This window comes from Dysidea avara, chromosome 12, assembly GCF_963678975.1.
Source record: "Dysidea avara chromosome 12, odDysAvar1.4, whole genome shotgun sequence".
In the NCBI taxonomy this organism is placed as follows: domain Eukaryota; kingdom Metazoa; phylum Porifera; class Demospongiae; order Dictyoceratida; family Dysideidae; genus Dysidea; species Dysidea avara.
Window position 1 is genome coordinate 2,766,690 of NC_089283.1, and position 14,622 is coordinate 2,781,311.

Below are 14,622 nucleotides of genomic sequence, written 5' to 3' on the forward strand. Positions count from 1 at the left end.
GGGTCAAAAATCTTTGCTGACAATTTGAGAACCGATCGCTTACTTGGTGACAATGATTGTATGTAGCCAATGATACCTTGAAAATCAAACTGAAATTCATCTGCATTTATATCCCATATTATTCCCAGTATCTTCACCTCATCTTGATTACTAGGTGACATGTTGCCTTCTTCATGGTTAATCATGTCCTGTAATACTAAACATTGTGAAAAGCCATTAGATTGAGGCCAGCATCCATGTCTCCATGGAAGGTCAACCATGTATCGTCCAAGTGTCCAGTCAAATTTGGTATCTTGTGGAAACGCCAGACTGTCAATCGTGTTTGATTCTTCAGTAATACCAAGGGATTCCAACTCCCAGAATCGTCTAAGCTCCCTAGTGATATCAGAGTCTATTACCGGAGCAGTTTCAATAACGTCTGAACCTTCAACCATTAAGCTGGTTGAGACACAAGTTAATGATCTTCCGATACCCTTTGTAGGGCCTGAGACTAGCCATCCAAACTTGCTGCTAACTGACACTAAACCACTATCTCCTCGAATAATGTTCCCAGTTACTACATCCCAATAATGATCTGATCCTATTAAAAGGTCAACGGTTGTAGTATGAGTACCTGAATCAAATTCTCCACTATCAGCTAGCTCTAGCCCCTGAAAACTAGGGAACTGACCCAAGTCTACAGCTTGGGTAGCGGTGAACAAATCGATGGGAAACTTAGGGCTTTTATAGTAATGATATCATCTGTGGACCCTAGAAGTCTCACTTGCACCACGTCACACTCTTTCTTGTTAAACTGATCATTTCCAAATGTGTTAAGATTTAAACGCTCTCTTCGTATAGGTTGCAGTTGTAACTGCTGCATCAAATTGTTGGTAATATAGGAGCGCTGACTCCCACTATCTAACAGCATCCGAACAGGAAACAGTTCCCCATCAGAGGCAAAAGCCTTGGTTCTGGCTGTTTGCAACAGCACCTTGGACTTGGTTTGTGATACTGACAAGGTGGTATCTTCAGCACTCTGTGTGGTGTCACTGGCGCTTCGAGGATCAGCTGAACTCGGAGGTTCACATATCGACTGGTGATGTCGCCGCCCACATTTGTGGCATCTTCTTTGGGTCGAGCACTGACTAGCTCGGTGACCAACTGATAGACACAGGAAACACCGTCCTTCAACAATTCTCTACGAGCCTGGCAACTAATCACCTTGTCACAAGCAGCTGAGTAATGAGCACCTCTACAATAGACACAATGTATTTTGTGCCCTGAATCCCTTGACACCAAGGCTGATGCTGTGACAGGTATGTTTGTCCTCTTAGGAGTTTCATTGGCACGCCCCCACTCACCCTTACTGTACTGCTGATCTCTCGAGCCTCAACCTCCGTCTTCATTACCTTCATTAATTCGTTCACATCCCACACATCTCTCGTGGTCACTCTTGCTATCTGCAATCTGACATCATCAGGCAGCTTTGACATGATGATAAGTATCAAAAAACATCCATACTGTTCAGCCTTAATGCCCAACACTTCTAGACATCTTATATTCATGTTTATCTTATCATAGACCACACGGAGTTGTGACAATTTATCACCAGCACAAGTCGGCAATTTCAACAAATCATCCATATGCACAGCGATTATTTGGTCAGGCTTGCCATAACGATCCTTAACTAATTCCACCGCTGCCAGGTAATTATCTTCAGTCAGACTCAGCCCTTGTATGACATTGGCAGCTGGGCCATCCAATAATGCCTTTAGGTAATTGAATTTTTCAATTGGTGACAGATCTGTACTCATATGAATAGCACTATTAAAGCTATCCCAAAAGGTCTTGAACCTTGTAATGTCTCCTGTGAACTTCGGTAAGGCCACTTCAACTAAATCTTTTGTTTCTCGGGCCCAACCGACCCTATATTTTTCAGTATAAAATAATTATGTTAATCACGTGATCACCTTGCAAAGAGTGGCAATGCCACGAAGGAGTTGCAAATTTATCTTTAAGCTCTCAAAAAGTATAGGTAACACTAAATATCTCAACATATAGCTGCCTACTCGCAAGTGATACAGCAACCGTAATGTAGCTTAGCCACCGTTTGACTCACAATATCACTCTTCAGCTAGCAAATAGCCTATTTTTATTTTTATTTTACCAACCTACCGACCTTTATTTGGCTGAATTTTGCCCGAGAAACAAAAGATTTAGTTGAAGTGGCCTAAATGCAGTTTGGGTAGTTTTGGCTAAACTCCAGCAACTCTTATACTTGAATCCTTACTAAGGACTGAAGAGGTAAGGATTTCACTATTCTTCACGGGTGTGCTATGACCTACTGCTTTCGTATCGACGATGGGCGTGGTTGGAAGACTCACGTGCTCAGTAGGCACGTGTTCAGGAGGATGCACGGCAGGCGGTGTAGCAATTCTCGATGTTTTATCCACTACTTTATTCAAAAAGATTTCTATCTCACTCCGTACCTGCTCGATCTTATCAGTTATCAAATCTGATTCCATTATGTCTTTTTCTATTTCTTTCACGTCGATTAGTGACATCAAACTTTCATCAAACGTTTGTAATAACTGTAATTTTTCTTCCAGCTTTGAACTGATAGTTCTCAGACGATTCGCAACTTTCTCATTGCTCTCTCCTTCTAGAATCGGCGTGGCTTCGTTGATCAGTCTAGAAACGACTCCCCGATGTCCCTTTCTCTTGTTCTTTAATCTCTCAAGTTTGGTAGACATGACTCTATTCGTACACGAAAAAGGCGACAGCAACAATTCACAAAATTAGGGCGACTTACTTCTTTGGGTGCCTATTTAAAACACCCGGCACCAAGGAATACTTGTTTCAGAGACTTCGGGCCCCACGTTGGGCGCCATGTGTCAACGGGTTCAACTTAGCCATGACTGTTTCTTGTTACAGTCTGTAACGCACAAACTCTCATTACACGCATGCGCAAAATTAGCAAAAATGTCATACATTACAACACAGTTTGTTTTATTAGGGTGGCTGCTCTATTAGAGTACCTCAATCTCACACTTGCTATACCAAGCTGGATTTCGTGTTATAACTCTGTTGCTTTAAGTCTGATTCTTCTACACCGTTGAAGGGCCTTTCTGAGATGATTATTCCACCTGTACACCAATTTTCAAATAGTTCCCCTGAACGGTTTTCTAGTAGGTGTGGCAAGTGATTGTTTTTAATCTTGACTGTTTAATGGTATGTAAAGTTTGGTGGGTGTATCCACAGCAAAATTTGTCTTGTTTCGTAAAGACAGCACAAAGCTATGGAGGTGCGAAAATCGCGTTTTCAATATACTCACGGTGTTGCGTGCTGGCTTCTTGGCCGCACGACACACTATGCCATGTGTCTTGATACGTGTGCATATAGTAGAGTAGAGTATATACATTATCATGATGCAGTAGGGAAGTTAAACGGGCTTTTAAAAATGCAGGTTTATTAGCTGCACGTGCACACCTGAAAGCGGCGGTTGCGAACTAATAGCACTCTGCCCCCTTTAGTCTTAATGTAGTAGCAACGTTGTGGGTTGATCTCAGTGACGATACCATAGATGTCCCAAGCTTTACTTTGGGGATTTTGGACAGCAACATGTGATCCAATGACAATGACAGGCAGTGTGTGGGCATGTTGATTGTAGAATTTAGCAGATGATGCCAGATTATCTTGACACTGTTGTTCTGCCATTGCAAGAGGACATTGCCACTCTGGTGAGAAAGCATGATGGTGGGCTGGTAGAATGTCTTGCACCGGATGCCCAAATAGTTTTTGTGCAGGAAATAGCCCATCTTTTTTGCTGCAAGTGTTTCTGTACTGCAGCAGAGCTCTGCAAAATTTTTCATAATCCAGTGATCTCCCTGTCCAGCAATTGCATAGTAGCTTCTTCATAGATTTGACTGTAGCTTCAACTTTCCCATTGCTCTGGGGGTAGCAGGATGAAGAGACAACGTGATGAAAGCCCCATCAACTGTGTCAGTGTTGATTGAAGAATGCTATCAAAATCATTTAGGGAAAAAATATCATTGATTGGTAGTTGATTTCATAGAGTAATTGATCTTAGATAAAAACTAAATTTGTATACATCAACAGTAGCAGATGGTTTGATGAACTTATCATCCTGGTTTCCTCGTAAACATCTTGTAGAATGTACATTAATACTGGGGATAGGAAGCTCTACTAGGTGACTGACAATCTTGTAGAGCATCAAGAGACAAAGTCTTGTTTGGTGATACACTATGGATTTCAACTTTAATGAATTTAGGATACGTGATATACTACTTAATCAATGATAATCTGACACAATAAAACGAGTGGCACGTTTCTGAGCAGCTTCTGATTTATTGATGCAGTATTGTGTGTGGGAGACCAGACTGTCGCAGCATAGTTGAAAATTGGTAGAACAAATGTCTTGTAAGCATCTAGCTTAACTCTTTGGTGACAGTGTTTCAGATTTCTTCGTAAGAATACTTAAGTGTTATTAGCTTTTTTGGCAAACAGTGTCCACATGATGGTTGAATGGAAGCTTGCTGTCAAAATTGATACCCAAGTATTTAGCATTTGCAACAGGATTTAGTTTTTTTGCCATGGAAGGTGTATTCCGCAATGTAAGGATTATGTTTTAATGTGATTGTTAATATCCTACATTTCTCTATATTGAATTTCATTCCCCAGGTCTCTTCCCATATTTCCAGTTTTCTCAAATCTTCTTGAAGTATTTTAGCATCATCTGGTGTATCAATCTTTCTGTACAAAATACAGTCATCAGAAAATAATCAACAAGAAGATGATAAGTCGGTAGGCTCACACAACAGCCAATGCCAATGGGGCAAACTTCTCCAGGAGTTAATGCTGTGAGCAACTATGCTCACTGTTATGTGCGGAGCTGGTTCTGTTACCTGCTGTGTCGGAAGGAATAACTGGACTGTGTGTATGAACGTGGATCGCACTGGAACGTCTACCCAATTCAGGAGCAGACATATCATCAGCTGGAACAGACATCCTTGAAACCCTAGGCTACCACCCACTTAACCTACTCCCATCAAGGGTCATACCCAAAGCAGTAAATGGACAGGGCATGCAACCAATTGGGTGCATACCAGTAATATTTCGATTAAAACAAAAGCAATAGCTACAATGATGAGCTTCACTTTCTCCCCAGGTGTGACAGGAACCATTATTTCATGGAGAGCAACAAGGAGACTGGGCATTCTACTTAACCATTACCCAGCACCAATTCAGGCAAACCAGAGTAGCAGAGTTACCATACAGAAGACTGAAGTAGAAATGGTTGCCTACCAACTTCTAAAGAAATTATGGCAGAATATCCTACCGTATTTGATGGCCAGGTGAGGGTAATGGAGGGAGAGCAGTTCACTATCACACTACAAGATGATCCCATTCCATTTTGCGTCAAAACACCATGGACAATACCTTTTGCATATCAGGAAAAGCTAAAGAACGAACTAGACTTGGTCCAGCAACAAGGCATCATTGCTCTAGTGACAGAAGCAACCCAATGGTGTGCACCGATCATCGCCACCCCAAAGAAAGGAACTGACTGAATTTGAATGTATGTAGATCTATCAAAGTTCAATAAATTTGTAGTACATGAACGCTACCAATCACCGACTCCAGCGGAAGCTGTTGCAGACATAGCTTCCCATGCAGGAAGCAAAATACTTCACAGCTATGAAAGGCTATCACCAGTGCTCTTTGGCAAAAGAAAGCCAAGAGCTAACAACATTCATCACACCATTTGACAGGTTTAAATACTTACGTGCTCCTTACGGTCTTTGACATCTATTGTGGAGCACTCTACAACTGCTGAATGGCTGAAGCCTTGGAAGGTTTATCGGGATATCAGAGGATAGTTGATAACATCTACTCCCTACAAATTCCTGACATTGACACAGTTGATCTCGAAACATTTAAGAACGCTATGTAATTGTAATGCTCATTAGCATGTTGCCCCTAGTGGGCTTTGCTAATTAACAATAATAATAATAATCTTCATATATGATAAGGATCCCACAGAACATATATTACATGTGAAACAATTCTGTAACATTGCAAAGACAAACGAATATCCATTAGCAGTCAAAAATGGAAATTTTGTTGGCAGGATGTCACTTTTGCAGGATTTAGATTGTCATCACAGGGCTATCAGCTAGATCCCTTCATCACAGCTGCCATATCACACTTTCCCACGCCTACCACACAAACAGAATTGCGATCCTTTGTAGGATTAGTTAACCAGTTATCCCTCAGGCACCAACACAATTACAGAGCTTTTAGTACCACTTTGGCCACTCCTCAGTACCAAGAATGAGTTTTGTGGACAACTGAGTATGACGCAGCTATAGCCAACACAAAATAATTCCTGGCAACAGCTCCAGTGTTAGCATTTTTTGATGTCAATAAGCCAACACAGTTATGTACGAATGCTAGCAGACAGGGTTTAGGTTTTATACTGCAACAGCAAGATAATGATGACACATGGAATTTAGTGCAAGCGGGATCATGCTACCTCCCAGACACTGAAGCCATGTATGCAGTCATTGAACTCTAACTGTTAACGGTATCATGGGCCATGTGGAACTGCAACATGTTTTTGACAAGCTAACCTTATTTTGAGGTTTTGACAGATCACAACCCACTAATCCCAATTTTGAATGGTCATAGGCTGGACAAAATTGAAAATCCACGCCTGCAACACATGCGCATGAAAATCATGTCCTACAAGTATAAGGCAATCTGGCATAAGGGTGCCACAAATCAGGCCCCAGATGCTTTATCTCAAAGTCTGGTCAGTTTTCCTACACCACAGGAATTACTAGCTGAAAGCAATGATTAATTTACTACAGCAGAGATTAAAAGCCTTCATCAGGGCAGATTGGAGAACAATCACATGCAAGAGTTGTGCAAATATGCAAATAGAGCTTATACAAACAGTTGAAGCATTATATCACATCAGGGTTCCCAGACCACCATCATATGTTACCAGAAGAATGCAAAGCATATTGGCAAATCCAGCAACATCTCTCAATTGAGGAAGATTTAGTCGTGTATGGTTGCCATCTTGTCATACCCTACTCAATGCATGCAAAGGTGTTATCTCACCTGCACGATGCTCATCAGGGCTCAACATGCACCAAACAAAGAGCACACCTTACAGTGTACTGGCCAGTTATGCATCATGACGTTGATCAAGTAATATTGGCTTGTAAGCAGTATCAAGACCATTTACTGTCACAACCAAAGGAACCAATTATCATGAAGCCTAAACCTTTAAGGGCGCCATTTCAAGAGATCGCAGCAGATTTTATCATGCAGGAAGATATTATCTAGTTGTAGTAGACTGCTTTTCAGACTGGCCAACAATAATTCCAATGGGTAGAGACATTACTTCAACCCACATGGTTGCAGGGCTCACAGAACTGTTCAGCAAAACTGCTGTGCCTGACTTTTTTTTGGTCAGTTAAGGGACCACAATTCACATCGAAACAGTTCCAGTCATTCTCTCAGCAGTGGAGATTCTACCACCAAACCTCCACTCCACATTATCCTCAGAGCAATGGGAAAGTGAAGGCAGCAGTGAAATTAATGAAAAGGATTATAAGGGCATCATGGAATGGTAGGACGATAAATTGTGCAGAGCTCTTTTACAATACAGGAACACTCCATCCAGAAAAGATGCCTTGTCACCTGCACAGAAACTTTATGGCCATCCAATCCAGGATGTACTGCCCGCCCACCAAAGGTCTACATAGCAAGGCAGAGGCTGCAACCAAATTCGCAACAAGTGTGGAGTCAAGTAGAAGATACTATAGTACATCAGATCATTCCCTCCCTGATATAACAGTAGGCACTAATGTAGTAGTGTAAAATCACCAAACCAAGTTATGGGATATTTATGAGGTCATAACAGCCATAGGCCAGCACACAGAGACAATACCATATCAAAACAACAAGAGGCATCATACTCATCAGAAATTGTAGATTTATTAGAAGAAGGGTACCTGCTTCAGTTCCGTACTTCAAAGACCTAGAAGAAACCAGTACTGAGAATGCCCAATTACCACAACCTCGCTAATCACATAGAGATAGAAAACGTACACAACATCTCATAGAAGATCCAAGTTGGCCATGAACTCTGACTTTTTTTTATAAATAATTGTAACTTATTAGTTGCCATGCTGTTATTAGGTTTGTTAGTCTTTAGATAAAACTTTTTGTAACCCTACTTCCAAAAAGCTTGGGAGGGAGAGATGTAAGAATCGTGTATATATGTGGATTGTAAGCACAAATGCTATTGTGTAAATGAGCTTTAATAGCAAATTGACCACGTTGTGTCTTGTTCAGTAATATACTACTACTACAGGTATGTCACTTGGTTTTGTGAGAATAGCTGGCTACATAATTACAGTCAACTATAGCGTTACTAAAATAACCGAATGGGTGGTTAGAGGATGATCTCCTCAGAGGATGATTTAGATTTTGGTTGAGTAACGTAATGCTTGTTTGTAAGTACAGTAGGCTAGTCTGGGTAGTGTAGTTGTAACTTTACTTTATTTTCTTTGTAGTAGGTATAGCTGTATAAGTAATTACACATCTTTTCTCACTATGTTATCATCGCATTCTTTCCTTCTTCCTTAATGGGTGGTTTAGCTCGAGACATGATAGAAAACCATCATTATTAAATCCGAGATAAGTAGCTACATAACTACTATCTAATCCAAAACAGCCAAGCTGTAAGAAAAGTGTGCGGCCCACAAAAGGCTATGGTGAAAAAAGATGTAAAATCCAAGGTGGCGGCCAAGAAATGGCTGTGATGGTAGGTTAATGGTAAAAATTTTAATAACAACAATTCAGGTGAATTTTGGTGCCGCTTGGTCAATTGGCACAAAATTCACCTGAATTGTCGTTATTAAAATTTTTACCATTAACCTACCATCACAGCCATTTCTTGGCCGCCACCTTGGATTTTACATCTTTTTTCACCATATCCTTTTTGTGGGCCGCACACTTTTCTTACAGCTTGGCTGTTTTGGATTAGATTTCACTTCTTTTTGTATTTGTATACCCCAAAGCCGGCCTATGGCCTGCTTTGGGACTTTTTAAACCTATCTTTTTTTTTCTTTACCACAGGAAGAAGAAAAGATGAAGCAGATGTACCTTAAATATTTCTGATTTTATCAGTAAATGTACAAATTATATATATAATACATATATTTATTACAGAACTGTCCATGGTGGTTTCTTTGTAACTGAACACTCTTCAAGGTAACTTCTTCTAGCTGTTCTCTCTACAGGGTGATTTATTTGTAGCTGGATTCTGTACAGGTGATTTTTTTGCTGCTGAGCTCTTTACAGAATGGTTTCTTTGTAGCTGAACTCTCTACAAGGCAATTTCTTCTAGCTGAACTCTCTATATGGTTTGTAGCTGAACTCTCTACAAGATAACTTCTTCTAACTGATCTTTCTACAGGGCAATTTGTTTGTGGCAGAATTTTCTACAGGGTGATTTCTTTGCAGTTGAACTCTCTACATGGTGGTTTCTTTTTACTGTAGCTGAACTCTCTACAAGGTAATTTCTTCTAGCTGATCTCTCTACAGGGTGATTTGTTTGTAGCTGAATTCTATACAGGTGATTTGTTTGCAGCTGAGCTCTTTACAGAATGGTTTCTTTGTAGCTGAACTCTCTACAAGGTAACTTCTTCTAACTGAACTCTCTACAGGGAGATTTGTTTGCAGCTGAACTCTCTTCATGATGGTTTCTTTGTAGCTGAACTCTCTACAAGGTAACTTCTTCTAGCTGAACTCCCTACATGGTGGTTTCTTTGTAGCTGAACTCTCTACAAGGTGACTTCTTCTAGCTGATCTTTCTACAGGGTGGTTTGTTTGTAGCTGAATTCTGTACAGGTGATTTGTTTGCAGCTGAGCTCTTTACAGAATGTTTTCTTTGTAGCTGAACTCTCTACAAGGTAACTTCTTCTAACTAAACTCTCTACAGGGAGATTTGTTTGCAGCTGAACTCTCTTCATGATGGTTTCTTTGTAGCTGAACTCTCTACAAGGTAACTTCTTCTAGCTGAACTCCCTACATGGTGGTTTCTTTGTAGCTGAACTCTCTACAAGGTGACTTCTTCTAGCTGATCTTTCTACAGGGTGATTTGTTTGTAGCTGAATTCTGTACAGGTGATTTGTTTGCAGCTGAGCTCTTTACAGAATGGTTTCTTTGTAGCTGAACTCTCTACAAGGTAACTTCTTCTAACTGAACTCTCTACAGGGAGATTTGTTTGCAGCTGAACTCTCTTCATGATGGTTTCTTTGTAGCTGAACTCTCTACAAGGTAACTTCTTCTAGCTGAACTCCCTACATGGTGGTTTCTTTGTAGCTGAACTCTCTACAAGGTGACTTCTTCTAGCTAATCTTTCTACAGGGTGATTTGTTTGTAGCTGAATTCTGTACAGGTGATTTGTTTGCAGCTGAGCTCTTTACAGAATGGTTTCTTTGTAGCTGAACTCTCTACAAGGTAACTTCTTCTAACTAAACTCTCTACAGGGAGATTTGTTTGCAGCTGAACTCTCTTCATGATGGTTTCTTTGTAGCTGAACTCTCTACAAGGTAACTTCTTCTAGCTGAACTCCCTACATGGTGGTTTCTTTGTAGCTGAACTCTCTACAAGGTGACTTCTTCTAGCTGATCTTTCTACAGGGTGATTTGTTTGTAGCTGAATTCTGTACAGGTGATTTGTTTGCAGCTGAGCTCTTTACAGAATGGTTTCTATGTAGCTGAACTCTTTACAAGGTAACTTCTTCTAGCTGATGTCTCTACAGGGTCACTAGTTTGTAAATGAATTCTCTACATGGTGGTTTCTTTGTAACTGAACTATCTACGAGGTAACTTCTTCTAGCTGATCTTTCTATAGGGTGACTTGTTTGTAGTGGAATTCTGTACAGGTGATTTTTTTTTGCAGCTGAGCTCTTTACAGAATGGTTTCTTTGTAGCTGAACTCTTTACAAGGTAACTTCTTCTAGCTGATGTCTCTACAGGGTCACTAGTTTGTAAATGAATTCTCTACATGGTGGTTTCTTTGTAACTGAACTCTCTACAAGGAAACTTCTCCTAGCTGATCTCTCTACAGGGAGATTTCTTTGTAGCTGAACTCTCTACAGGTGATTCGTTTGCAGCTGAACTCTCTACATGATGGTTTCTTTGTAGCTGAACTCTCTACAAGTTAACTTCTTCTAGCTGATCTCTCTACAGGGTGATTTGTTTGTAGCTGAACTCTCTACATTGTGGTTTCTTTGTAGCTGAACTCTACAAGGTGATTTCTTCTAGCTGAATTATCTCTTTCTATAGTTGCATGAATTCCCTACAAGGTAACTTCTTCTAGCTGATCTCTCTACAGGGTGAATTGTTTATGGCTGATCTCTCTACAGGGTGACTTGTTTGTAGCTGATCTCTATACAGGTTACTTTTTTCTAGCTGATCTCTTGAATTCTCTTCGGGTGACTGCTCTATTAGGATGACTGCTCTATTAGGATGACTGCTCTATTAGAGTATCTCGATCTCGCACTTGCTGCACCAAGTTGGATTTCGTGTTATAACTCCGTGGCTTTAAGTCTGATTCTTCTACACCATTGAAGAGCCTTTCTAAGATGATAACTCCATCTGTACAGCGATGTTCAAAGCATTACCCCAAGCGTTTACCTGGTAGGCGTGGCAAGCAGTCGTTTTTTATTAGCTAATCTCGATTGCGTAATTGTTACACACTGTTGGTTTTTTCGTTGTATCTTCCTGGTTTTTAGCTCTATTTCTTTCAAACCACAAAAGGTTTGAGGCTCAATAGTTAACCTATTCACCCTCCGATTTTCAGCTTCTTCCCATACGCGGTTTACCCTGTAGGCGTGACAACATATTGGTGTTATTTTTCGTGAATAATCCCTCATAACTCTTTGCCTGTTTATCGTATTCCAGCCAATGTTGGTACCGAGATGCGCCTTTATACCCCCCTTCTGTGTGCCAAATTTCAAGGCGATCGGATATGGCGTTCGCGTTTTATAGCAGCTTTTGTAAGTGTGCGAAAAGAGGAAGAAAAATAAGAAGAAAAAAAAACCAAGAAACTAAGCCAATTTTTGAAGTCGCATATCTCGGGAACGCGCGAAGCGATTTCGCTCAAATTTGGAATGTGGAGTGCTGAAGGTGGAGGGAGTGTCCACAGCAAAAATCGTCTTGTTTCATCAAGGCAGCACAGAGCTACGGAAGTGCGAAAATTGCGTTTTCTTTCTTCCTGTCAATATACTCACGGGTGTTACGCGCCGGCTTCTTGGGCCGCACGACACACTACCGTGTGTCTTGATATAGTCCTCAGTGTCGTGCGACAGTCAGATCACACAAAGAACATCTAGCTAGGTATTTCATGAGCTTTGCTGATTTTCCAGCATACCAATAATGAAGAAATGAGTAGTAGGGTTGTTTTGCCTGTATCTTTGGCAGATATGATTTCAGGTAGATGATTGCATTGGTTAAGTCACATTGCTAGAATGAATGACAATCATCTTCTCAAGCAGTTACTGTTCTGGTGTTTGCCCCAGCCAGCACTGTCCCACAACACGGGGCAAAGCTTTGCTGGAGTGAGAAGCCCATTGAAAATTTTTTTTTTCGTATTAACTTGTTTAATCAGTATACAAAACCCAGTCACATTCTTCTTACTTGAAAATACAGTGTAGTCAACTTTGTTTCTTGTCCAACTCTATCCACACTTATCCAAGCTGCTCCAAATCAGGCAAGCACTATACTTAATAGCCACACAGTGATGTATCTAGAATGGTGGGTTTAGTGCATATGGCAGTGTCAATTCTAGACCTGATGTACCCGCAGTAGGGCACAGCATGACTGTTGTTGTATGTATGGCTGTACCGGCTATAAAGTAGAATTTCAGGAGTACAACCCCAAGATTTTTTGACTTGAAAACAGCCTAAAATTTATGCAAAAACAGGAAAAAATAATACTAAAAATAACAATGCCAATCTATACTGGAGCTTTTCCCCAAAACTTCTTTTTTTCCTTCTTACAATTGCTTATGGTACATCAGGTACAGAGTTACTGTCAAGGCAGCTCAATACAGAGGGACTGGAGGCTCCTTAGGTTTTGTAACTCTAAGAAGACAATTTCAACCAACCCAACTGTCACTGATACTGTTCTATAATTTCTACATAATCACATATAGATTGACGCACAGCTATTGATTGCAACTGTTTTAATATAAATTGTATGCAGCTTGTAATACTATGTACTGATATACAGGCTATACCTTTTAACTGTATTGGGTATACACATGCTATAATTGTCAATTTAGATTTTTGTGATGGTCTCAGACTACAAGAAACTGTTGCTGGATTGTCATCAAAGGAAATATTCTTAGAAGTTATGAGTACTATGTATTGTGGGTGTAGGGTGGTTGATGGAAGTGTTAACATTATCAGACGACTGGATGAGACTTATAGCTCAACAGATTTTGAATTCCTGTCTAGTGTGGAGGAAATTGGTGACACATTAAATATTCAGAACATCAATGTAACTGATAATATAACACTACCAAATTTACGACTCATCAGAGGACATAATCTCTTAACTGTTCTATTTCCGCTTATCACAAATCCAGCATTGTTTATTTTCAATGTAACAGCACCAGTGTACCTACCAAAACTGACAGAGATCACATTAGGAGATGTGTATATTATGACTGTTAGCTCTTGTAATCACAGAGGTGTCCTGTGGGAGGATATTCTTACTGACCCTAACAGTCAATATCAAGACATAGGAAATGATCATTGTCCTAGTAAGTCAAGCTTGTACATAACAGTGTATGGTGTAATGATATTTTCATTTAGGCAGTACAGACATTATTGCTAGTGACTGTTCACATTGTGAGTACCAATATTGTTGGAGCTCAGGATTGTGTCAAACTTGTAAGAAGCTCATATCTTTGATATTGTAATTATCCTGTTTTACAGTGACAAAGAATTTTGGCACTTGCTTTGAAGACTGTTCAACTAAGAGGTGTTACCTGAACATTGCAGGGAATCCTCAGTGTTGTAGTAGAGAATGTGCAGCTGGTTGTGTGGGACCTAATGATAACCAGTGTACTGTGAGTAGTGTTCTGTTAGTTGCTAATAGGTAGCATATCAATATACAGGCCTGTTTGAACTTCAACAACAATGGTACTTGTATTACAAACTGTCCACCAAGAGAAATATACAATCCTGAAACTGAGCAATTTGAGAATAATGATAATTTCAAATTTCATTCTGGTTCACTCTGTGTAGAGTCATGTCCTAGTAAGTGCTATATTCTATGCAACACAATACATTATAGCACTATGTTATAGGTGCTCGATTTGAACAAGGAACGTTTTGTGTAAGTGAGTGTCAACCAGGTTTCCAAGTAGTGGAACATGTTTGTGAACCATGTCCAAATGGAGTGTGTGTGGGAGGAAGAAGTAAGCAATACCCATTACAACTATGTAGCTATGTGCTAATAGTATTATGAATTTTTACATCACTACAGCTATGATTTCACAACTTTTATACAATGTATGTGATAA

The 14,622-nt window shown here is 40.2% G+C and overlaps 1 protein-coding gene across 1 annotated transcript in view; it reads left to right on the forward strand.

The window, feature by feature from the left end:
* The window catches only part of LOC136240254 (epidermal growth factor receptor-like), a 44,444-nt gene that overhangs the window by 8,863 nt on the left and 20,959 nt on the right, over window positions 1-14,622 (forward strand). The window contains exons 2-6 of the mRNA XM_066031185.1: window positions 13,375-13,857; window positions 13,910-13,987; window positions 14,033-14,166; window positions 14,215-14,356; window positions 14,407-14,517. Of these exons, the coding sequence (XP_065887257.1) occupies window positions 13,375-13,857; window positions 13,910-13,987; window positions 14,033-14,166; window positions 14,215-14,356; window positions 14,407-14,517 (948 nt within the window). The remainder of the gene's footprint in view (window positions 1-13,374; window positions 13,858-13,909; window positions 13,988-14,032; window positions 14,167-14,214; window positions 14,357-14,406; window positions 14,518-14,622) is intronic.